Below are 24,711 nucleotides of genomic sequence, written 5' to 3' on the forward strand. Positions count from 1 at the left end.
GACTCTGCTGGACCCACTGTCCCAGTTTAGCCCAGAGTGCTCAGATTACCACTGTTGGGACCTAACCGTTAGGACTACACAATGCGGCCTACAAAGCCTACACAATGCGGCCAGACAATGGGACAAAGGAGATAAAAAACTACAACCACCATTTTAGTGTCACCTCCACCTGGTCGCGAGATCTGACGTCACAACTGGGGCCCTATTGGCTGGCAACTGCATGGGACTCCAGGGGGTCCCCCGGACCAGCCGTGAGCTATAAATCCCGGCGTCACCAGAAAAACGTTCTCTCTCCAAAGTAACTCGCGTTACGCCAGGAGGTGAACATAACGTCTGCAGCGTTTTCCTTTGTCCTAGGCTGCAGTCTTTCCCCCAAACTCGCTGGACGAGCAACAGACTGTTTTACCCCTCTTTTCTCTACTCGTTTTATTTTTCTTTTGTTTATCATTTTGGATCCCGAGGAGACCAACGCGACAGTGCGACTCTCCCGTTCCCCGCGGTAAGAAGAAAACTTTCTTCGTCCCAGCTGCCAGCAGAACGGATAACTCGACCGTCTTTGTCTGAAATCAGCTGACTAAATCGCAGAGCCCCGCGATTCATCATTTCCCTGCAGAAGGAAGAATTACTAACGGTTTTCTTCAACCAATTGGATCCGGCGCTGAATGAGCGCCCACGAACTACCGTCCGTTGCCGGCGTCAAGGAACGCCATCGCCGCACGGGACGAAACCCTCACATCGACGCATCTCACATCGACAAAAGTAAGAGGCTATTTGTCTGGGCAGAAGCAGAGATTCGATAGTGTAGGACATGCTTGTAATTCTTGTTAATGTGTTTTAAGTTCTGATCGCGGATCACCGAGTCCGTTGGTTCATGTGCTGCTGTATTTGAATACTGATTGTGTACCACGCAGCTGGGTTGATTTCTGTAACAGTGTTTCCGACTAACCTCCGCCATATTCGCGAGCTCAGAAAGCCTCTACTATCAGTTAAAAGACCGGTCTCGCGGAATAAAAGCCAGTTCATTCACGCGAGCCCGTGTGATAGCAGCACGCCTTCTGAGACTCAGAATATCGCTCGCGCATTGTTTGTGACCCGCTAACACACACACACACACACATACACGCCGCACACACGTGTCCTAAGCCAGCTGTTCCCGGTGGACGCTAGGGACATAGCTACATCTGGTGGCTACATCCGGCTATCTCTCTCTCTCTCTCTCTCTCTCTTTGTTTGTGTCCCGCTAACACACACACACACATACACGCCGCACACACGTGTCCTAAGCCAGCTGTTCCCGGTGGACGCTAGGGACATAGCTACATCTGGTGGCTACATACGGCTATCTCTCTCTCTCTCTCTCTCGCTACTCCATCGGACGTCAGTGGCTCCGCCCCTGAACGCTGCGAGGAATAGCTCCACCTCTCGCTCTCTCTCTCTCGCTCTCTCCCTCTCGCGATCCTGTCTGACGTCAGTGGCTCCGCCCCTGAACGCTGTGAGGAATAGCTCCATCTGATGGTCGCGCCCGACCATATCTCTCTCCCTCTCTCTCTCTACACGCACACACGCACACACACACACATATGGCAAGCCATTTTAACATTTAATAGCTAGACTGAATATGTATTGCAGATATCTGTAATTCAATTCTTCCTAGTCATAAAGAACATTTCAGATATCCACAATGGCATTCTTCCTAGGACAAATGACGTCACTTTTGCCATTCATGTGTATTGGGCTTTCAATTTCAGATATCCACAATTACATTCTGGATATCTAGAATGAACATTCTGGATATCTGCAATTGAATTCTTACTAGGAGAAACTCCCATTTCAGATATCTTCAATCCAATTGTTACTAGTCATAATTTTCATTTCAGATATCCAAAATGAAAAACTATTCCAGATATCCAGAATGTAATTTTGAATATCCAAAAATACATTGTGACTAGTAGAAATGTCGTTATGGATATCCACAATTCATATTATGACTAGTAGAAATGTAATTTCAGATATCTACAATTATAATTGTGACTAGGAACAATACAATTGCAGATATCCACAAAATGTATTGTTGATATCTGTTGACAGGTAGACAGGACGCCATTAAATTTTTTTTTTAATTATGACTAGTAACAATTGGATTGAAGATATCTGAAATGGGAGTTTTTCCTAGTAAGAATTCAATTGCAGATATCCAGAATGTTCATTCTAGATATCCAGAATGTAATTGTGGATATCTGAAACTGAAAGCCCAATACACATGAATGGCAAAAGTGACGTCATTTGTCCTAGGAAGAATGCCATTGTGGATATCTGAAATGACAATTGTGGATAGGAAGAATGTCATTGTGGATATCTGAAATGTTCTTTTTGACTAGGAAGAATTTAATTACAGATATCTGCAATACATATCCAGTTTAGCTATTAAATGATAAAACGGCCACTTATACTTTTTAAGGATTTTTAGATATCTTAAATTTAGTTTTGACTAGTACAATCAAAGTTGTAGATATCTTAAAATATCATTTTTACTAGTAAGAATGTATTGTGGATATCTTTAATTACCATTTCTCCTAGTCAAATTTACATTTTGACTAGGAGAAATGCTATTATGGATATTTAAAATATAATTACAGATAGCAGTGTGGTTCGATTAAATGTTAAAACGGCTTGCCATACACGCACACACAAACACACACACACTCCACGTGTGTCTCTCCTTCTGTTTAGCTTAGTTTTGTGTGTTAGGTAGTTAGGTAATGTAATGGGATTTTTGGATGTTTGTACTTTATAATCAGAATATTTGTCAGGCTGACTCGATCCGCATCTCCTCATCTGACTGTTATGCTATGACGAAAATGAATACCTGTTTGTAGATGATATGAACATGAGTGCCACATTGACATAAGATAATTTCAGGACTATGACGCCTGTGTTCTGTAAATCTTGACCTTGCCTGTACATCTTGTCTTTGTAAGATAGGACATGATCCGTCCTTTGGTTCCTCCTCCTTAAAAGGGAGACTGTTGTTGGACTCAGGGTCGTTCCTGCTGATTCTGAACCTTTGCATCAGAAGGCAGGGGTGAACCTCCTCTGCAGATCGAGAATACTTAGTGGAATAAACCTCGGAGAAAAAGCAGATCCTGGTTGTTGATCTTTATTGGGCAGATTCATTTTTCCACAACAGTAATAAGGCTTTGTTAATTGCAGTGTTATTGATTGTGATCATTATTACTGATTTTAATAAATCTTATTATATTATAACTAGCGGTCTCTTGTGCTTGTTGTGTATATGTCACTGGATAACAGCAGGTTGTGAAGGCTAGTGCTTGAATTTCACGCCTTCTTAATTGTTCGATTGGTTTTGTACTCCTATGCCAATGATCACGATGATTGGCATGTGAGTATAAAACCTTTTATATTGAGACTGAATACAGTTTTAGGTTATCTTTTCCCTGATCCCAGGGTGGTGCCCCGTTTATTCATGATTATATCATGATAATATATTAAATATAATTATTAATATCGATAATCATATTGACATTAATAATTAGCTGTTGATAACCAAATCTGCTCCTGCTACAACCCCAACACCACTGATGCCTTTACTCTCCACATCTTTTTTAGCTCCTCTTTCAGCTCTTGGTATTTTTGAGCTTCTGATGTTGCCGTCTCTTGTTGTAGCTCCATTTATCACGACTGCTGTTTGTTGGTTAGCCGTCACCAGTTCATCAGTCTGGATCTGAGAGTCCCACAGGATCTTAGCTTGGTCATTCTCAACCACCTTTGGAGGTGTCTTCCATCCAGCCCATAATACTCAGCACAGAGGTTCCTGTATATACACAGTATACTTTATATTAAATCCATGACGGCGATGTCCAAAATAACGAACTCAAGGCTTCAAAACTGTAGTCCACAAACCGATGATGTCACGATGGCGACATCCTCATTTTATATGGCGTCCATGTTAACAACGCATAGTGAGTGACAAACGGGTCACATGACTAGCGACACTGATGATTCACGTGACTAACAGCTGATGTGACACGATGTCCACTAGACTTTAAGTTTCTGACAGGACGCCGGTCACCTGTCCTGTGTGAATCTCTCTTCACACACAGTCAGCTGCTGTCGCTGATGCTGCAGGTAGGCAGGTCGGTGCTGTTTGAGGCGTTGGGAGTGTGAACAGGTTGTATAGAGGAGGAGGAGTATGGAATGTGGCTGGAATCCAAACAATGTGGAAACTATCCCATTAACGTGTTTTATCTCTTACCGTTGATGTGGATTAGAGGCATAAACATGAAAGTCACCTTCTAAGCAGCAATACATCTCCAACAGGCACTTCTAGCATGTAATTACACACATGATTATCGTTGTGTATCTCTCCTTATATGAGTGGATGTCCCTGTGACCTTGTGTTCAGATCAGATGGGCATAGAACAAACACAGTCTTTCTTTTGTCCTCCCTGTCTCTTAGATAGTGAGAGTGTGAGACAAGACAGGTGGAATATTAGTCTCACCACTCCACTGTCACTGGATGAGATACGCTGCCTCAGACGCAAATGCCGCCAATCTGAGCGACGGTGGAAGTCCACTAACCTTCAGGTGCACCGTTTGTTTTTACAGGAGCTATTGAGGGAACTCAACAATAGTGTAAAGAAGGCAAGGGCCGCCTACTTTGCAACCCTCGTCAAAACTAGCAGGCGAAACCCAAGGGTCCTTTTCCAAACCATAAACACAATCGTCAGCCCCCCTCTCCCTGTAGTCCCAATTGCATCCAACCAGGACTGCAATGATTTCCTCTCATTTTTTGTAAATAAAGTCTCGGATGTGAGGGCCAGTATCAGCCCCTCTACAGTCCCCCGCCTCACCTGCCCTGCTAGGCAGGTTCCTCTCAACAACTTTGCCTGTATTACCCTGCAAAACCTCATCAAGTTAGTCGGCTCAATGAAATCCTCCTCCAGCCCCCTAGACTCTATCCCTACCTCCCTGCTGAAGGAGGTTATTGGCTCTGTTGGCCCCAGCCTGGTCTCTATCATCATCACCTCAATGCAATCAGGTTGTGTTCCCTCCTCCTTCAAACAAGCTGTCATCAACCCACTTCTCAAAAAACCCAATCTAGACCTATCACTGCCTAAAAACTATAGGCCCATTTCCAAATTGCCATTCATCTCCAAAATTCTTGAAAAAGTTGTTACCAACCAACTCTCCTCCTTCCTGGCCAATCATGACATCCTAGATAAATTTCAATCCGGTTTCCGTCAGAAGCACTCCACTGAGACAGCCCTCCTCAGAGTCTCTAACGACCTCATGATGGCATCTGATGCTGGGGAATGCTCCATTCTGGTATTGCTGGATCTGAGCTCAGCCTTTGACACCGTGGACCACCATATCATGTTAGACAGGCTTAAAGACTGGGTAGGTGTCTCTGGGAACGCCCTGAAAGTGTTTACCTCATACCTATCTGAGAGAAGCTTTACTGTGGCTGCCGGCCCTCACACTTCTGTGCCCGCAGCCTTACATTGCGGCCTGCCTCAAGGCTCTGTGTTGGCTCCAATCCTTTGGGCTCTCTACCTGCTCCCCCTAATCAATAGTTTCAAATGTATTTCCTATCATTGCTATGCGGACAATATCCAGCTATATCTGTCTTTTAAACCAGATAACTTAGAAAAAATAAATGTTCTCTTAGAATGCTTAGCTGCCATTAAGAACTGGATGGCAGGCAACTCCCTCCAGCTAAACCCAGAAAAAACTGAGGTTCTCATTGTTGCTACTGATCCCGTCGTAGCCAAGGTGACTGCCCACATGGGGGCCTTAAGCTGTAACATCCGCTCCAGCCTGAGAAACCTCGGCGTTTTATTTGATCAAAACATGCTCCTAGACAAACACATCAAAACCCTATCCCGCACCTGCTTCTTCCATCTCAGAAATATTGCTAACTCAGAACCATGGTATCCCACTCAGAACTCGAACCGTCCACACTTTCATCTCATCCAGACTCGATTACTGTAACTCACTGTTTACCTGCCTCAATGAATCATCTCTGGACCGTCTACAACTAATACCGAACGCTGCCGCTAGGCTGCTAACTCGCTCACAGAAGTCCTGCCATATCACTCCTATCCTCCGCGCCCTACATTGGCTCCCCATAGCTTTTAGATTCCAATTTAAAATACTGGTAACCACCTTCAATGCCCTGCATGGGTCTGCCCCGGCCTACATCTCCGACCTCCTCCAGCCCTACTCCACTAGCCGGTCCCTAAGGTCCTCCGACCAGGGGCTCCTCGCTCTGCCCCGAACCAACCTTAAAACGAAAGGGGGCCGAGCCTTTCTTTCGGTGGCCCCCAGACTCTGGAACGCTCTTCCCCCAGACTTAAGAGCCTCTGCGTCGATTGAAGCTTTCAAGGCGCAGTTAAAAACATACCTGTTTAACAAGCCTTTGAACTGCATGGCAGTTAATTACTGCCGTTGTTTTATTCTTTGCTGCTCTTCATCTTTGTATATACTGTGTTGTCTTATTATGTTTTGTGAAGCACTTTGTGACTTTGTGCTGCGAAAAGTGCTATATAAATAAAGAATTATTATTATTATTATTATTGGTCCCAATGCTAAAAAGAAAAAAGGACACCGCTCTGAATCCTTTAGGACACTTTGCGTCTCCATCCATCACCCATTATGACAATCTCAGCGTCTTTCTTTCTTTCTACAGAGATCATATCAAACTAGAGACTATATGCTGTCGTCCTGTGAGGAAACTGGATGTCAGTCAAAGATGATCGCTTTCTCAGTTCTTGGTACAGATGCCTGATGTGTGATATTTGTTAACTTGAGTTGGACCTTGAACACTGGATAGTTTGGATGCTCGGCGTCCCACAGACTTCACACAGATAGTTTTGTGATTGAGAGTATTTCAGAAAGTGAATAGTCCGTGTGTCACTTATAGAAATCAGAAAAAGACAGATATGAGATACTTTTTGAGTTTTTTAACTGAAAATAAAGGAAAATGAAAGCACCTTGATAATGTAAAAGCTCTTTGCTGTGAGGTTCAACCTGACAGAGTGAAAACTGTTAAGAATCGTATTATTATAATCATTAATTATGGGCTGTTTGTGCTGTTATATAATTGAATTCTTCACATGTTGGACTGTAAAAGCTGCCAGGTTTTGGTTATTGGGGAACAGGAGGACGCCCAACTTCCTCCAGCATGTAAGCACATTATCACGGAGGCTCCATGCATCCCAAATGGCATGACAAATGCTGATGACTAACGATAAACAGCCTCTTAGACCTGCACCACCTGCTCACCGAGCGACTCCACAGAGGGCTCCTGCTTCAGGGAAGGAGGGATTTTGAGTGGCATCCTGTTGCTAGGTAGCCAACACATTCTCACCTGCTCGTCACATGGGATCCTTTCAAAATAAACTTTACATTTAGTTATGCACGGGACACAAACAGTGGTCTCCTACACTGTTTAATCTGCATGGAGTAAGTTGCTCTTCATACTATGTCAGTTGCTCGGAACGTCTAACAATATTACGATTTGTTATTTCAAACATTTCAAGATGAATACAAAAAGCTATGTACATAAAACAAAGTATTACACAACTAGAAAGCATAGAGATTTATGAATACATTTGTTTTGACATGTCTGAAAAGGAGCTATACACTTATTTAATCCCACCCCTTCTCCATCAGTCATATCCTCTGTTTTTAGTGAATTATTAGATTGTTTTTTAATTTATACTAATCCACACTGGGAACAATTGCATGCAAAGATAAAGGAGCATTTTACAGCTTTTGTGTGATAGTTGCCTTCTTGAAAATGAAGTCAATAACAACTTGTCAAAGTAATCTAAATTAAAGGCACAGTTCACCCCCACCATCACAAACACTTACTGTATGTTTCCTCTAACCTGTTATGCTATTTATCGATCCTGATCGTTTTGGTGTGCGATGTCTAGTTTTGGAGATATCGGCCGTAGAGATGTCTGCCTTCCCTACATTGAGACTAGATGGCTGCAGTCGTCATGGAGCTTTGTTGAGAAAACTCATTTCAAACGCAGCGTGTAAAAGCTGCATTTTAATGTGATTGCGTTGCATGAGCTCATGACATCAGCTGAACTGCTTTCACATTTTCTTTTCTAAAAAGAAACTTAGATATGTAGAGAGAACTAGATGCCAGTTAAAGCATCCCGGGAGGCCGGCTTGATGTAGAAAGAGCAAAAACATGCAATAACAAGGAAAAATGTTAGGAGATGACTGAAAGGAGGACGAGTGAATCAGAATCACCTTTATTGGCCAACGTGTGAACGGACATGAATTTGACCGTTTCATCTCTTTGGATGAACAGAAATAGAAATAACAGCAAAGACAAGAAAGCTGGACAAATAGAGACAAAGATAAAGAATAGACAGGACGGTTGTTGACACTAGTAAACAGAGAGCTGTATAAATTAATATTATATAAATATATATATAAATCATGAAAAGGTGTTCAGTAAGTTCTACAGAATACAAGCAGTGAATGGATGTAAATGGACCAGTGAACCGTGTGCTCCTGCAGCTGGTTTATATTGACAGTGACATTTAAAAGAAAGGAGTTGTGTGTGTGTTGAAAGGCAAAAGAAGCTAAGCCGTCATTGATAGAGAGCGCTTTGTGAATGTGCTTTCCAGTGCAGGGAAGAGAAGCTGATCAATAGCGTTTATGATCGATAACCTTTCCGCCGGCACAAAGGATATCATTTGTTACACAGCATTGCATTTGTTTGCCGTCACAAAGCCGTGTTTAGGATGAAAAATAACGTCTATATGAATTGAAAATGAATCCATCATCATTAGAATGAAAGACCATGTTTAAGCTTAGTGTGTCATTTTTTCACTCGTTAATTATCTCAGTATCTGAGTCTATTTGTGTCCATCACACAGAAAAAGGAAAAGGCCCAACAGAGACCACATTCCTGCATCATTTAAAATGTTTTTAATGCTAACTAAATTTGATGGAGATATTTCTCTGATCTATCGCACAGTCAGTCATGCCCTCATGGATTTATTGATATGGGAATTTAAATGTTTAAATGCAACTTTATGCAACTTTGGCATCACTGGTGAGGTTTAGCCTCACATGTTAGCCTGCAGATCACATGGAAAGCGTGCCTACAAGACGAAATGTTACGTCCTGAGATGAATCCAGGGGATAAGAGGTGTAACAAAATAATATAACCCCGGGGAAACTAACAAATCTTCAAAAAAGGAACTCATTTCTAACAAAAATATGATGAAAACGGTTCCAAACAGGGAAAACGAAGCAGACACACCTGCACCTTTAATGGGGGAGTGGATTCAGGTGTGTGTGCCCCACAGATAGGGAGGGGGAGGAGAGAAGAGAATCCCAGCACCACACACACACACAACTAGGGCTGTAACACTATATATAAGACCAATAACAGAAAAGACACATATAAAAACCAACATCCATGAAAGCTCAGGAATTCCTTCATTCAGTAAACAGAGCAGGTGGAGCTGGTCCCCGTGGAGCTGGAAGGGTCTACCTCCCAGACCCTGCAGGCGGGGGAGGTCCATATGTTTGAGTTGGAACAGAAGCACAGCGGTTAAGTTAATGTGCTGATGCGTGGAATAACATGTGGGTTGGTGGTTCAGGACCAGAGGAGCACTGTGACCTGTGAGGGCTCTCCGTCACCCACTGCTGGACTTCTTCAGCCTGTTCACTGACCTCCATGATCCCTGTGGGTTCATTCATTAATGTGCACCAGAGTCCGTCAGAATGTGGTCCAGCTCACTGTTGAGAGACCATATACATAGGTTTTGCTTTGGCTCATGGGCACATGATTTCAATAAAACAGGGTCCTGCAGGTCATCTATTTGTGGTTTGGATTTTGCAGATCATCCTTGCGTGGTATACAGCATGGCTCACATGAACAACACTCGTGTTTTCACACTTGGTAAATGGAAGTGCATTTATTCAGCGCTTTTCTAGTCCTCAACCACTCGAAGCACTTCACGCTCTTTCATCACAAACACACATTCACACACTGATGGACGAGGCTGCCAGGCAAGGTTCACCTGCCCATCAGGATCTAAAACACATTCACACCCCATGGCACAGTCTTCGGGGATCCTTCCATATGTGGACTGGTGGGCCGGGGATCGAACCTACGATCTTATGACGGGAGGACGACACGCTCATCCTGTGTGTCTGCATATTAACTGGAGTGCAAATAAAGTTGATTTACATATAGCCTAATCTATCATTTATATATATATATAGTCTGTTCTCATCACCCCTCACACAAAAGTAATAATAATTGTAAATGATTAGGAACACAATACATAATAATAATAACAACAACAATAACAATAATAATCCCAATGACCTCAAAACCATCCGTCTACAACCTAAAGATACTCAGATCAACAAGATAGAAAAAGAAGGAGGAAATCTCCACAGCTGAGAGGCTGAAAAAGCATCACAGAATCTTGCATGAAAACGTATTTTAAACGATCAGTTGATTAGCCAAACGACCATTAATCCCCTAATCGACCCGTCTGTATCAATAAGTAACACTAAAATACAACATGCCAGTGAGGTGTGTTGGTGAGGACAGCCCCGACCAGGAACAGAAACAGTCCAACAGTTGGTTTTAGACTTGTTATTTTTCACAAACGTGGACTGGATTCTCTGGATCCTGAGATACTGTAGTTCCCGCCAAAACGCTTTGCCATGCAGGCGTTTTACACCCAGGAACCACCTCGATACCCTTCAACGTTTAACGTGTATTTTCACATCATTTTCTATGATAATGACATGAAAACGCTGAGAGTTCTTCCAAAAGATTACACCGATAACAAAACCATAAACCAGCCTGTGTTTCTCTTCTAAATGCTTCAATAAATGAAAATCAAGGTTGTATTGCCATCTAGTGGAGACACGACACATTGCAGACAGACAGAGTGGTGGAGAGCATGGCACAGTGCACAGGTTTCACTTCTCTTCTGCTGCTATGTGTTGATATGTTTAAACACAGGGAGACATTTAAAGTTTGCTTCCATGCGATCAATGCGTTGACATGTTTATACATGGAAGGATTCATGAAGGTTCTTAACTTCTGTTTGTATTCTCAAAGGGCTCAGTCAAAAGTAGAGCTGTCCCTGTGTTGCTTTGCCTTCTGATCCTGAATCCTTAATATTGAATATTTTAATTATCTTATATTTATCTAGATATTTATTGGAGTGTCTTGTTATTATTTGTAGCAGAGGGGGACATTCTGTATGTCCTGTATTCCCATTCTCTCCTAATCCATCAATTACCTCTAAACATTCTCTTGTTGGATTACATCCAGATTCACATCAGTACCTGTATGTGAAACTGTTTTGAACAATAGCCCAACTCAAACGTTTGAGCATAAATGCACACAGACAGCTTTTCTAATCATACTTTCCTTTTGACCTCTACCACACATAACACAGCTGCCCTTACAAACAACAATACCATAATGCAGAAACAGTCAGGGACATACTAGTGTTATAACATGGCACCTTGAACATTGACCCTCTTGCTCTTACATCTGCTGCAGAGGATTGTGGGTCAGAGTAGACAAAATGCTAATAGATGATGTACATCCTGGTATTTTTTTAACTGCATACTGTATTTGACATACTATGTATTGAGACATGCTAAACGTTTGGTCTGTTTTATTTCTAAAGTTACTCTACTTATATGTCACATGTCGATCAGGGCAGGAAACGATTTTGGTGGTCATGGTGAAATGCAACAGGCTCATAGGAACCATTTGTGTATTATTGTGGCAAACACTCTAAAGCCTTTATGGACACTTTCCACGAGTCTGCATTTTTTACATTTTATTTTAATTTTTGGAGAGGATGCTAAAAAAATATTGACTTTGTATCTAAAAAAGAATGACTTATTATCCCAAAAATATTTACTTAGTATCTGAAAGAAACTTCACATAATAATGATGTATTTTCACAAAACATTGACTAAGTAAAAAATAATGACATTGTATCTCAGAATACTGACTTAGTTATTAATAGTTACTTAACATCTCAAAAATAATGAGTTAGTGTAGTATGTCATTATTCTGAGCTACTTGGGCCGTTGAAGCCATAATACGCGCAGGGACTCCATTACCCAGAGTGCATCAGCCCTCGCTTCAGTCGGCAGGATTGGCTTGCCGTGACCCCGCCCCCTGCTACTCCCCCTAGGTTAACTGACATGTTGTCAGTGTTGCCAGGTGTACGATAATTATCGTATTTGTACGATAATTTTGCCCTCTGTACGATGTACGATCAATAATCCCAAAAAAGACCAGAAATACGATAATTTCACCATTCCGTGAATGTGTGGTTGTAATTGGTTGTAATCAGCCTGTCGCAACTGTCTGTCGGAGTTTTTTTGTGAATCTGAAGGCATCTGTTTCACGATTGGCTGGAAATTCCAGCCAATCGTGCTTTTCTATATGTGAGCTACGAGTGACGTGTATGCGTTTGCCTCAGAACAACGGCCATGATTGGCTGAATAGTCCGCTGCGCCCGCCCCATGAGTGAGGGAAAAAAAAAAAAAAAATTAAGAAGAAGCAGAGCCAGTCTGGAAGAAGAAGCACTGAAAATGAGTGAACATGTTAGACGCTATTCAACACTAGAGTGACTACAGCGCATCAATAGACTTGTTATTTTGGTTATGACGGGTGTACGATAATTTCCCTCAAAATACGATAATTTTATGTCTCTGGTACGATAATCCTACATTTCTCACCTGGCAACACTGCATGTTGTACTGCAGAGAGGAGCCCCGGTCGGCCGCGGCGGAGCTCGGAGCTGTCAGAAAACAACAGTATGTCGACACACGCTCGCATGTGCTGCCGCTTGTTGGACACACGGAGCCGGTTAACGGCTTTCAGGAAAGTCGTGCGCGCTCCCGTCCTGCGCGGCGCCGTCCCGCGGCTGTACTCCGGCGCTACGCACAAGGAAAATGAACTTGAATTTGGAGAGTCGACCTCATCTGGAGCCAACTTCGCCTCATCTCTGAAAATTAGGTCCAGACAGGTAACGTTTACCGTCATAAACCGACACCAAGTAGTAGTCGGTGCCGCCGGTTTCACCGTGGAGGTCTCACCCCGTCTAGTTCAACCACCGGACTTATAGCTAGTTTTAACCTCGTTGGGTGAGTTGTGTCAGGTTGTGACGTAGCCATAACCTCTGTCCAGTTCTGGGCCTAATGGCTAAACAAGCTAACGTAAACTCTGTTAGGGGTTCAACACCCAGCCAGCACCGTAATGACTGTATTAAACGGTCATTAGGTAACTCAATGAGATTACAGCAGCTATGACAGCCATGACAGCTGGTTGCTTTGTCTTTGAGAGTCTAAAGCATTCCTAAGAAGTCATGAATGAAGTGGTTGTTTGGAGGGAAATCCAGAGGACCGATGGATTTGAACTACAGCAGCTCTGTCTTTACACAGGAATACACGGGATGCATAGATATATTGTATCTGGCTTGGTGCTGTAGTTCAATGAAGTGTGTTTTTGCCATTAATGCTGATAACATCTGACATAGTAATGGCCCACTTTTGACTGTGGAAGAAAACTCTTCAGGTCCAGTTCTGTGGCTGGTGGAGGTTTAATCACTGACAGCGTTTCCATGAAATCCTTTCTGACGAGTGTGGGGCTAGTCAGAGTTTTATACCGTTTACAGACAACATGGAGGAAGGTGTGATGAGTGGATCTGCATTGACTCAATAAATGTCTGCTTCCAAGAGGAAGAGAGCTGCTCTCCAGGCAGCCTGGTTTCTCTACACAACGTCACAACGGGCCATTCATCGGGCCGTGATCAATCAATGTGAGATAAGGAGGATATCAGGATAACAAAAGTTAACCACAGTCAGATAGGAGCAGCAGGACATTTGAAGTACAAGTACAAGAGAAAGGAATATTAGGATGAGATGAAAATAAAACTGTGAGGTAACACATTTTCTTCTACAACAGGTCAAAGGTCAAAGCCATCCACAAAGCCACGTGCAAACTCCCTGTGTGACTTTTCAGTGTGTTGATTTATTTGTTTATTCAGGATTATTTCACATATCTGCCTTTCCCCTCCCAATTAGTGTTTCCTATCTTCCTATAAATGCACTAACATGAATGAGACATGAATACGGATCTAATAAATAATAATAACTGTTCTTTATCCCCAGGAGAGGCTGAGAGATGAGAGCGTACTTCCCTTCTCGGCGTTCTTGACTGACAGCTTCGGCCGGAGGCACAGCTACCTGCGCATCTCCCTGACTGAGAAATGCAACCTGCGCTGTGAGTAGAAGCTCTTATCCAGCTAACTGAAGAAACCACATTCAGTAATAAAAGCTACGACGAGCTACAACTCAGGTCGGAGATGTTGTAGACAAGACTGCAGGAGATTTATCATTTAAAGAATAACTGCAAACATCATCATCACCTGTTTAGAATAATGTGTACGTATTTAAATTGAATCAAATCCTGTATAGCAACAGACAAAAGTTCAGTCTATCCAACATTAGTTCTTGTCTCTAGAGTGAATATTGAGTGCTGAAAATAAAGCAGAAGAAAACATCTGTTATACAGGTCCAGCTTGTATTTAATGACAACCCGCCCATTAGAATTCAGTTGGCAACCATTATGGATCAGTGAGCAGGTTTCCGGCATGTTGTGTTCATCAATAGTTGCTGTATAATCTGGAGTATGATGATGACACCTGAGAACATGTCAATGAAAAGAAAAGCAGGGCTCATTTTTTTCTAAAACCTATGAAAGGTTGAATAACTCAATAAGATGCAAACATCTGGAACAGCAGCATAATCATTTTCATACAATCTATTTATTTCTTTGTACTAATGCTTTATAATATTCAGGTAAATGACAGGAAGACAAAAGGATACTACCATTTAATTTAACATCTGTAGTTTCATTTTATATTGTTATATGCTTATAATATAAGTAGATCCACGTCTGTAGGTTTCATTTCCCACCAGAGCCCCAATTATTGGGCAATCCGTGAACTTGTGATGATGTAGGATAGAAACATCTTTGGTGTCTGGGTGTTTTCAGGTCAGTACTGCATGCCGGAGGAGGGGGTGAAACTCACCCCGCGGGGCCAGCTGCTGTCCTCCTCCGAGGTGCTGACCCTGGCTCGCCTCTTTGTCCGTGAGGGGGTGGAGAAGATCCGCCTCACTGGAGGAGAGCCCCTCATCAGACCCGATGTGCTGGATATCATCGGTAAGCAACTCGTGAGCCATTGTTTCAGCTTACTTAGTGTGTTAAGGTGCGTGTCTTTGGCGGTATTCTGGCAGGCAGTACTGGCAGTACTGGATATTTTTGGTACAGGTTGTTGGGTTTGGTATGGGAATGTTCTGCCCTGTGAGATTTACCCAGAGAGTTCTGGCAGTGCACCAGCTGTTGTTAGTGGTAGCATGCTCGTTGGTTTAGTTGGTTAAATCAGCTCAATGGACCACGATGTGCAGACACTGTTAAACCGACGGCACAGTAGAGAACACAGAGTTGGATCATAGGTCGCTGCAATGAGCCTTCACATGTGTATTTTATAAGTTACAGCCCAGTTCAGAATCAGCAGGTCTTAATCAGAGTCTAATGATGACGGTAACATTTACATTAAAGACATTTCTATTATTTCTTTGACAACATGCCAGTTTTTGAGCATCTTGTTAAAGTTAGAATTATGGCCAATGAGCTAATATTTTAGTTTTCCCCTGTTGCACCAAAAACTGTGAATTGTGGGAGCGTTCCTCCTCTCGTAGTGACAAATGACATACATAAGACTTACATACATAAGTAGTGATGCAGGCGGAGTCACGCTTGTTGATTTCTTCACTCACATAACAGCCCGTTTCCATGCGTCTCCACTATTTCCCGACGTGGATCAGTCACTGTGTTATGTAATGTGTATTCAGGTGTCACATGCACAGTAACGTTCCTGGTATTTAGCATGCTCCATGCTGTCTTTAAACAGTTCATACCTCCCCATTGTGATGCACTGATTTGCCTCTGAGCCGATGCTTTTGTGTGGAGATCCAAAAACAGTTGCTGAGGGCTGAAGTTGTGCAGTGTGAAGAGATTCACCATGCATGCTTTAAGGTTAAGACATATTTCTGGAAAGGAAAATGATTAGTTCCACCGCTGCAACGTGCTTAGTGTAATGACACAATTTTACAGCCTGAACTGTAGATTAACCGTGTCAGCCGATCGTGTGAGTGCGAGCAACATTGATCCATGACATGGATGAACAAAGCAATGTGGTGTGACTGATGGGTAATGTCCTTGTAGAAAGAGGATCACAGGCTCCCAGAAAGAGCAGCAGTTATTTGTGTGTCATGTGAAAAGGCTGTGACCTCACATGACCCTGTTGACTGGAGTCTACTGGAGTGAATGATTTGCATCAACCAGACTTTTGATCTGCTGTTTGTTGCTTTTGTTTACTGACAAAAGTGTTCAAAATGAAGAGTAGAGATGTATTTAATGTGTTTAAGGGATGGTCTTCAGTGATGCGTCCGTGACATTAGTGGGGTTGATATGTAAAGCTTTTATCAGTCATGAGATTAACGTACATTTAATGAGGGATTCTCTCCTCGGTGAAGGTCGTCACCCTCTACTACATCATCTGAGTTTGGTTGCACCAGCTGTTCTTTAATCTGCATGTTTGTAGAATCTATTAGCTGGTGTGGAAGAAGTGATTTACTAAAAAGAGTTGCACCAATAAATCTCCAGAAATGTCTTTAGCTAGTAAAGACTTGAGTCACTCATTCACTCCTCCTTTCTCACTGTCCAGAGAGGTCCGTATGGTGATCATCATCTCTAATAAAAAAACACTTTGGGACCGTTAATTACGTCACATGATTAAAACGTGTCGGATCAACAGCGATTCTGTGTTTATGTCTAGGGCTTTTATTGTGAAAGGTAAGAACAAAAAGGAGCGGTCTATGTTGCCCTGTCAGTGTGGAGGTAATAACCAGATTCTGCCAAATGAATAAATAAAAGTACTTTGTGACCATCAGTGTTGAGATTCTATAATATATGTTTATATATAATGCTGGGTTATTGACCACCGGTTGAACGGTACTTTTCAAGATGAATTGTGGGATACTTTGTAGGGCTGCACCATATTGTAAAAAACTAACATTGCAATTTTTTCCAACCCTGCGATATATATTGCGATATTAAAAAATACAGGAATTTTCACCAGATGACCTGAATACCACTATATTATATGCTGCACTGCTGAAATCTTGTGGACAATTAACCTGCACTGATTTTCCCTCTTTTTGTGAATGTTAGTAGAATGGCTTCTGTCTGTTTTAGAGATATGCTTTGCTTGCTTTTATTGTGCCGGGACTTGAGGACATGTTTTGTTCTATCATTTATTATTATATTATATTAAAATGGAACATTCCAGCTTCATAATTACATTAAGAAACTAACAATGAGTGATAAACATGTTTCAACCTTTTATTCAACAACTGAATTATTGAAATATTTTACAGTAAAACTAAACATCTTTCTTTATTTATCAAAAATGATAAAAAAATAAATAAATAAGAGCAGAATCTAGTAGAAAAGAAGTAAACACGATTTCAACAAAACTATATAAAGTCCGTTACTAGAAGTTAGTTCACGTCAGCTAGAAGGATTGTAATATCAGAGGTTTCATTTACGTTAACGTTTGAATCGGTGTCCGTGTGTGTGTTTGGTAATTAGACGCAGCCAGGATGTCTAAAAAAAGAAAAGTGGACATAAGAGACTTCTTTAGAAGTCAAAGTGTAAGTTACTCAAAGAAAGGCGTTACACCCATCCTGCAACACCTTCACTGGCTCCCAATAAAGCAGCATATCCACTTCAAGATCCTCCTCATCATCTACAAAGCTCTCAATAATCTGATCAATAACATGTATTATTATTATTATTATTATTACTATTGGATTAGAATTGGGTGATAATGTTTTGCTACATGATTTACAACCAGTCAAACCAAAGAAGGGAACAGTAGACTTAAAAGTAGCAATAGAAAACTAGAAGAACTAGTAGAAAACACAGTGAACTGAAAGAGTTAGAGTTTTATTAAAAATACTTGTGTCCCCCCCACCTCTGAAATCAGAATGTCATCCTTGAGTGTATGTCAGTCAGCGACCGTTGAAATTAGATGAGTTCATTCGCCTCCGACATCGCAGGCTCTGCTGCCATGTGACTATCGCTCACACGTACATTACGATGACGATGCTCAAACGATATATCGTGCAGCCCTAGCTGCCACTGAGTAACCATAGCAACATGACAAAGAAGCAGAACCCCATTGGTCTTCCTGTGTGCATTTGACCTGCTGATTGGCTCACAAGTAGAACCTTAGAGAACCAAGGTGGTTTGACTTTGGAAATAGAACCTTTTTGTTTCCTAAATAAAACACCTCACATAATGTTACTAAGTTGTCACAGAATAAGAATATGTGAATAAGTTAATTATGACAAAAATGTCAGTTAGAGCCTGAGGTGATGAACAGTTGTTTGTAATTGTTTCATCACTAATTTCTGATTCCTCTTCAGACTCAGTGGCTGTAACCTCTCAGTGAGAAGCTGTGAAGGTCTGTCCTCAGTTCTCAGCTCCCAGTCCTCCAGTCTAAGAGACCTGGACCTGAGTAACAACGACCTGCAGGATTCAGGAGTGAAGCTGCTGTCTGCTGGCCTGGAGAGTCCACACTGTCGACTGGAAACTCTCAGGTCAGATTCAACTACTTTGAGAAGTTTACCTATGAAGCTTTCAATGATGTGTTTACATGCACCAAATATTCAGTTATTTATATTCACGTATTCCTAAAAAGACACGTTTGCTACTAATCTGTTAACATGGCTGATGAAATACTGTTTCTGCTGCTAACGACTTGCCAGCAAAAGAACAAAACAAACCAAACCTCTTGTTTATCTTTTCCCTGCCGTTCGATGTTTTAATAGTTTTATAAATCCACCTGGTGTTTATAAATGCTGTTGCAAACGTCAGTCTACGTTTGTGAACGTCACTCCATGAACATGTGACCCTGAACTACAACACCAGACTGTCTCTGCTGTCAAGGTGGAGCCAGTTTGAACCACTTTCTATACAGTTGAGTTTATTGAGTTTTATATGAAATGAACTAATATTCTTGTCACGGTGGCTGAAGCAGCAGGGAGGACCCACATGCAGACTCAAAGCTATGCAGATGCAATGAAGACATATTATTCATGAAAACACCCCCTAGTGGCCAGCAGAGAGAATGCAGCTTTAAAGTGATAGTTCGGAATTTTGGACATAAGACCTATTTTCCAAGTGAGCCGGTTTGAGACGTCTGGAGACGTTTTCAAGAAATTTCATTCAGTTCTTGTAGTTGCCGAGTTCGCTTATGCTATGGCTAACGCAAGTCAACGGTTCTTAGCTAGACAGGCATTAAAAACAGTCTTGCCCACTCCACAGTGCACCCGAGGCAAATCAATTAAAACACTAGACTGTCGATGTACATATCTGTGTTGATAGAATAATATTTGAAATAAAACTAACCTCGCATCGCATGAATCATCCATTTTTTGAGGAACTAGTTTCTCAGCAGCAGCGGAACTTTACTTTGCTCCGTCGGACTCAAAACTCTAATGCGGCGTTCACACCGAACGCGATAGACGCGAATACAATCGCGTTAGACGCGTGTATCGCGCCGCTTGATCATTTTTGACTTTTTTAGCGTCATTCGCGCCATTCGCGTCGTCGCGCCGGGGTCCGGTCTTCCCGAGTCGGGTTTGGTAATGCAGCCCGTCCATCTCAGCTCATCTGTCTGTCGGCTTGAACTCGTCGCTGATTGGATGTCGCGGCGCGATGCCGCCTGAAAAGTTCGATATTTTCAACTTTATTCGAATAAAGTTGAAAATATCGAACTTTTCAGGCGGCATCCGCGCCATTCGCTTCATTCGCGTCAGACGCGCCATTCGCGCCATTCGCGCCGCGTCTCATCGCGCCAGACGCTCCATTCGCGCCGCCTCCGCCTGAATCGCGTGTCATCGCGCCATTTACATTGGTTTTCAATGTAGAGTCGCCGCTCAATTCGCGTCTATCGCGTTCGGTGTGAACGCCCCTTAAGACGCGCCGCCCAAAATACTGCCCGTAAATAGGCAATCGAACCGGGCCAAACTGTCGGCACTTATACCCCCAAGGCTGTCTGAAAAGCCCTCGGAGCTCACTCAAACACCGGGCAGCCCACGGCCACGCAAAGCCACAATTACGCATCGCGAACCCGGACCTCTGCTCCGTCCGTAGACCCGTAAACCCTCGGACGCGTTGCGGGGGATTCCCTCCTGGCACCACCAGTCTCCGTTCGTTCGGTCCCGGTTCTCATCTCCAGCTATCTCGGTCTCCACAGACGCTCGTTCTCCAAAAGTGTCCATTTCTGTGAGATTGAAGAAACTAGCACTGCAGGCTACTCTGCGTCTGTAGCAATGACAGCAGGTAAACAAACTATTATAGAACCGGTAACTTATAAGCGGCAACTCGGCAACTAGAAGAACTGAATGAAATGTCTTGAAAACGTCTCCTTACGTCTCGAACACACCAGCGCACTTGGAAAATAGGTCTTATATCCAAAATTAGGGATGCACGATAATTATCGGACCGATAATTATCGGCCCGATAATAGGAATTATGACGTCAACCCGATAAATCCGATACAATTATTAATACCTCCGATAATCCGACGATAGGATGTTTGTGTTAAAACAGTCATACGGGTGGATTGGGATGAGGGACGTTAGTTTTTTTCTAGGCGCCTCCCGTTTAGCATGTGATGTGGTTACTGTGGTATCACAGGTTTCGGAGGAGGGAGTTAATCCACAAATCGAGCGCTCCCTTCTCATGCCTGGCTGTGACGTAGAGGCTGCGAGCGAGTGGAGGAGGAAGACTAGTAAACAAACACGCATGGCGTCTGTAATGTGGGACTACTTCAAAGTTTCTGAGGAAACTGAATCGCTTGCCATTTGTAACAAATGCAATGCAGAAGTTCCAAGAGGAGGGAAAAAGGCATCGAGCTTTAATACATCCAACCTTAAAAGTCACCTCGCACATCACCATCGCTACGACGGTGTGTTAAAAGCGTATGAAGACGCCGGCGCCGCTAAAGAAGCAGCGAGCCCGTAGCTTAGCGTTTTGATGCACGGGTGAAGTAGCGGTCCTTGTACCTCGGGTCCAATATAGTTGAGAGATAATACAGTGGCTTTTCCTCGATGTCACCAAAACGCGTTTCCACTGCTTTTAACGGGGTTTCCTTTGATGTTTTCACTCCGTGGTCTGTTGGTAACGTTTGTTTTAGCAGTCGCGTCAGCGCTTGAATGGAGGGGATCACATCCGCAGTAGTGGCTGTTGCTTTGCTGATATTTCTGCCTATTACCGTAGTTTACATTTCTGTGTGGATCAGGACCAACAGTTTAATGTAGCAGCACTTGTGTGTGCATATCCCATGCTGCTCAGGGAAAGTTGTCATTGACTGACTGACTCACTTACATATTTATTTGAAAAAAATAAATATTGTCATTTTATTGAAGAGTCAAAACTGTTCTTGGCTTTCTTTTGTTCATAGTAATAATTATCATGTCACTGTGATACATCTGGTTAGGTGTTTGGTAAAAGGCAAAGCTATGCTAAATCTACCTAAGCTTAGTCATTAGTGTTTTTGACCTGAATTTGATCTGAATATACATTCAAAAACGAATAACAATATTATCGGTTATCGGTATCGGTATCGGTCCCGAGGAGCAGAAAGTTATCGATATCGGTATCGGCTTCAAAAAATCAATATCGTGCATCCCTATCCAAAATTCTGAACTATCCCTTTAAGGACCTTCAGGCTTGACTTCACTTTTCTGAACCAGAGGTTGATGCCTGATTGGAATATCAACTCTGACAACTGAACATGAACCAAGCAGACATTTTGATGCTGCTGACAGTTTTAATTCAAAGTTTAAAGCTTCTAAGTCGTCTGCACGGCGGAGACAAAACACCATTTTAACACCAACATGTGCACACACATTTATGATGACAATGACTGTCAAAGGCTCTATAGCAAGGGTCACTAAGAGGTGGAGCTTGGCCCAGATCCAGACCCAGACCCCGTCCTATCTGGACCCAGACCCATAACTGATAGATCATTGAGAATTATTAAATGATGACGGAGCGTTTCCATTTTACTGCTGCAGCGTTAGCATCACTACACTGGTTCAGATGGTTGGAGGCTAAATCATCTCACTGGTTGCTACTCACAAACACTAAATTACCCAGTAATGCAACGGGGTGAAACGTTAACTCCGAACTTAATCAAATCTGTGCAAACTGGAGTTTCTGTGAGTGACGTTTCTATGGTGACAACTGACGAGACTCACTGACAGCTGACAGATGGATCAGAGAGTGGAGGTGATAAACGTCAGTCAGGTCGGTGAAATCTAGAGCCGATAGATAAGTTCACACGGCTGCTCTCAAAGAGGAATGCTGACAGTGAGAACAGAGCTTTGAATCAAGACAGACTCTTTTCTTCCAACTGGCAGTTGAACACCTGAATGCCTCATATGTTCTGAGACTCTTAAGAAGCACATTTTCAAAGCTGTGTTTTGTATTTTACTGTTATTATCAGAGTACTTGTTATTCATAATTCCTCCAGTTCAATTTGAAAACTATAAACATTGTTGAAATGTTATTGAATTACAGCCTTTTTTCTTTGCTCGATGGTTTAAAATCAATACCAGATCTTTGTTGGCACACCAGGTCTGAAGACAGACCACATAGACTGTTTCAACTGTTGTTTCTTCTCTTTTCTAACGCTTCAATTTCTCTCTCAATCATTTCAGCTCATCTATTTTCTTTCTTTTAATGTCCTCCTCTGTCCATCTCTGTCCATCACTCAGCCACGCTTATCCCACCCAGTACAACATCAACACAGCAAAAGACAAATATCACTTTTTCTCATTTTAAAAAGTGGACAAATGGACATACGTCTATGTAAAGTCCCCAGAAGTGACAGTAGTGTGTGTCTTCAGTCTGTCAGGTTGTCTGATCACAGAGGACGGCTGTTCTTCTCTGGCCTCAGCTCTGGACTCCAACCCCTCCTATCTGAGACAGCTGGACCTGAGCTACAATCATCCAGGAGACTTCCATACCTGCTAGTTCCCCAACACTGTGTTTTTCTCTGCGATCCACCAAAACACACACCACTACACACCGGTGTCTATTTATCAATGAAATGTATGACGTGACCAATCACCATCAAGTTACCGCCCCCTTGTGATGTCATATACTAATACCCAAAGTATATTTATTAAGCTTTTTAAAACACAAACCAAAAAAAAACCAATTGTCTCCAACAATAACCTTTAGCTGCATTGTGTTTGTTCTCTCCATCAGATGTCTGTGAACTGGAACTGGACACAAACACAGTCAGCAGAAAACTCAAACTGGACGACACCAACAGGAAGGTGACACGTGTGTTAGACGACCAGTCATATCCAGATCATCCACACAGATTTGACTCATATCCTCAGCTGCTGTGTAGAGACGGTCTGACTGGTCGCTGTTACTGGGAGGTCGAGTGGAGAGGAGTGGTTGATATATCAGTGAGTTACAGAGGAATCAAGAGGAGAGGAGACGACTCTGGGTTTGGATGGAATGATCAGTCCTGGAGTCTGAGTTGTTATAATGGTGGTTACTCTGTCTGTCACAAAAACAAGCGAACACTCATCTCCTCCTCCTCCTCCTCCACCTCCTCCTCCTCCTCCTCTGGTGTGGTAGCAGTGTACTTGGACTGTCCTGCTGGCACTTTGACCTTCTACAGAGTCTCCTCTAACAAACTGATCCACCTCCACACCTTCAACACCACATTCACTGAACCTCTTTATCCTGGGTTTGGAGTCTGGGATGGATCATCAGTGTCTCTGCGTCTCTGAAACTGTTCACAACAAACACAAAGCGGTGTGATTACATTCAGAGTCAATGCAAAGATGTGAATGAAAACATAGCAGTTTGTAATCAGTCAGGTTCATTCCTCCTTGTACTTGTTGTAAATGTATTAATGCTTGTGTAAATGTACTTAAATGAATGGAGTATATCGGGATGGCTTTGTCTTTAGACTGAACCTTGTCGTGTTGAGGAACATGCATTAGTGACTGGAGCAAATAGTTGCTGTCCAGTGAAAACCATCAACATGAAACACAGAGCACACACAGATTAGAATAGAAAACATAATGTATTTAACATATTACAAATAAAAACACATATTAAACTGTTTCTTCATTGTTGGAGAAAATGCTCCTGCTAAATTCACTAAGGAATTATAAACTATGATGATGCTGCAGCTGTGATTTTCCATTCATCAACGCTTTGACAGGAGATATCCAAGAGGGAGCGTTCATCACAGAGGTGAAGTTCAACGTGTCCTGATAGGCCGAACTCCTCTGATGATGCTGGTCATGGCGCTGGGTGATCTGGCTGGTGCTCCCTGAATAAAGAGAGAGAGAGAGTGAGAGACACACAGACAGAGAGTGTGTATGATAGTAGACAGTAGTAGTGTAGATATACAGTTGAAATACACATATTTGTTTATCTCTTCACATGTATTAAATGTATTTTCTCTTCCTGTTTCCCAGTGCGAG

General features: G+C 42.5%; 2 protein-coding genes across 2 annotated transcripts in view; both read left to right on the forward strand.

Moving 5' to 3' along the window:
• Positions 1-24,298, forward strand: part of LOC311015825 (uncharacterized protein) — a gene marked incomplete at its 5' end in the record, with an annotated part of 41,753 nt that extends 17,455 nt beyond the window's left edge. The window contains 2 exons of the mRNA XM_084013267.1: positions 18,610-18,783; positions 23,104-24,298. Of these exons, the coding sequence (XP_083869393.1) occupies positions 18,610-18,783; positions 23,104-23,230 (301 nt within the window). The 3' untranslated portion in view covers positions 23,231-24,298. The remainder of the gene's footprint in view (positions 1-18,609; positions 18,784-23,103) is intronic.
• The window catches only part of LOC311015917 (uncharacterized protein), a 546,979-nt gene that overhangs the window by 258,985 nt on the left and 263,283 nt on the right, over positions 1-24,711 (forward strand). The gene's annotated exons all lie outside the window — the stretch shown is intronic.

The sequence above is a fragment of the Eutrigla gurnardus genome (genome assembly GCF_963514095.1).
Source record: "Eutrigla gurnardus genome assembly, chromosome: 7".
NCBI lineage: Eukaryota > Metazoa > Chordata > Actinopteri > Perciformes > Triglidae > Eutrigla > Eutrigla gurnardus.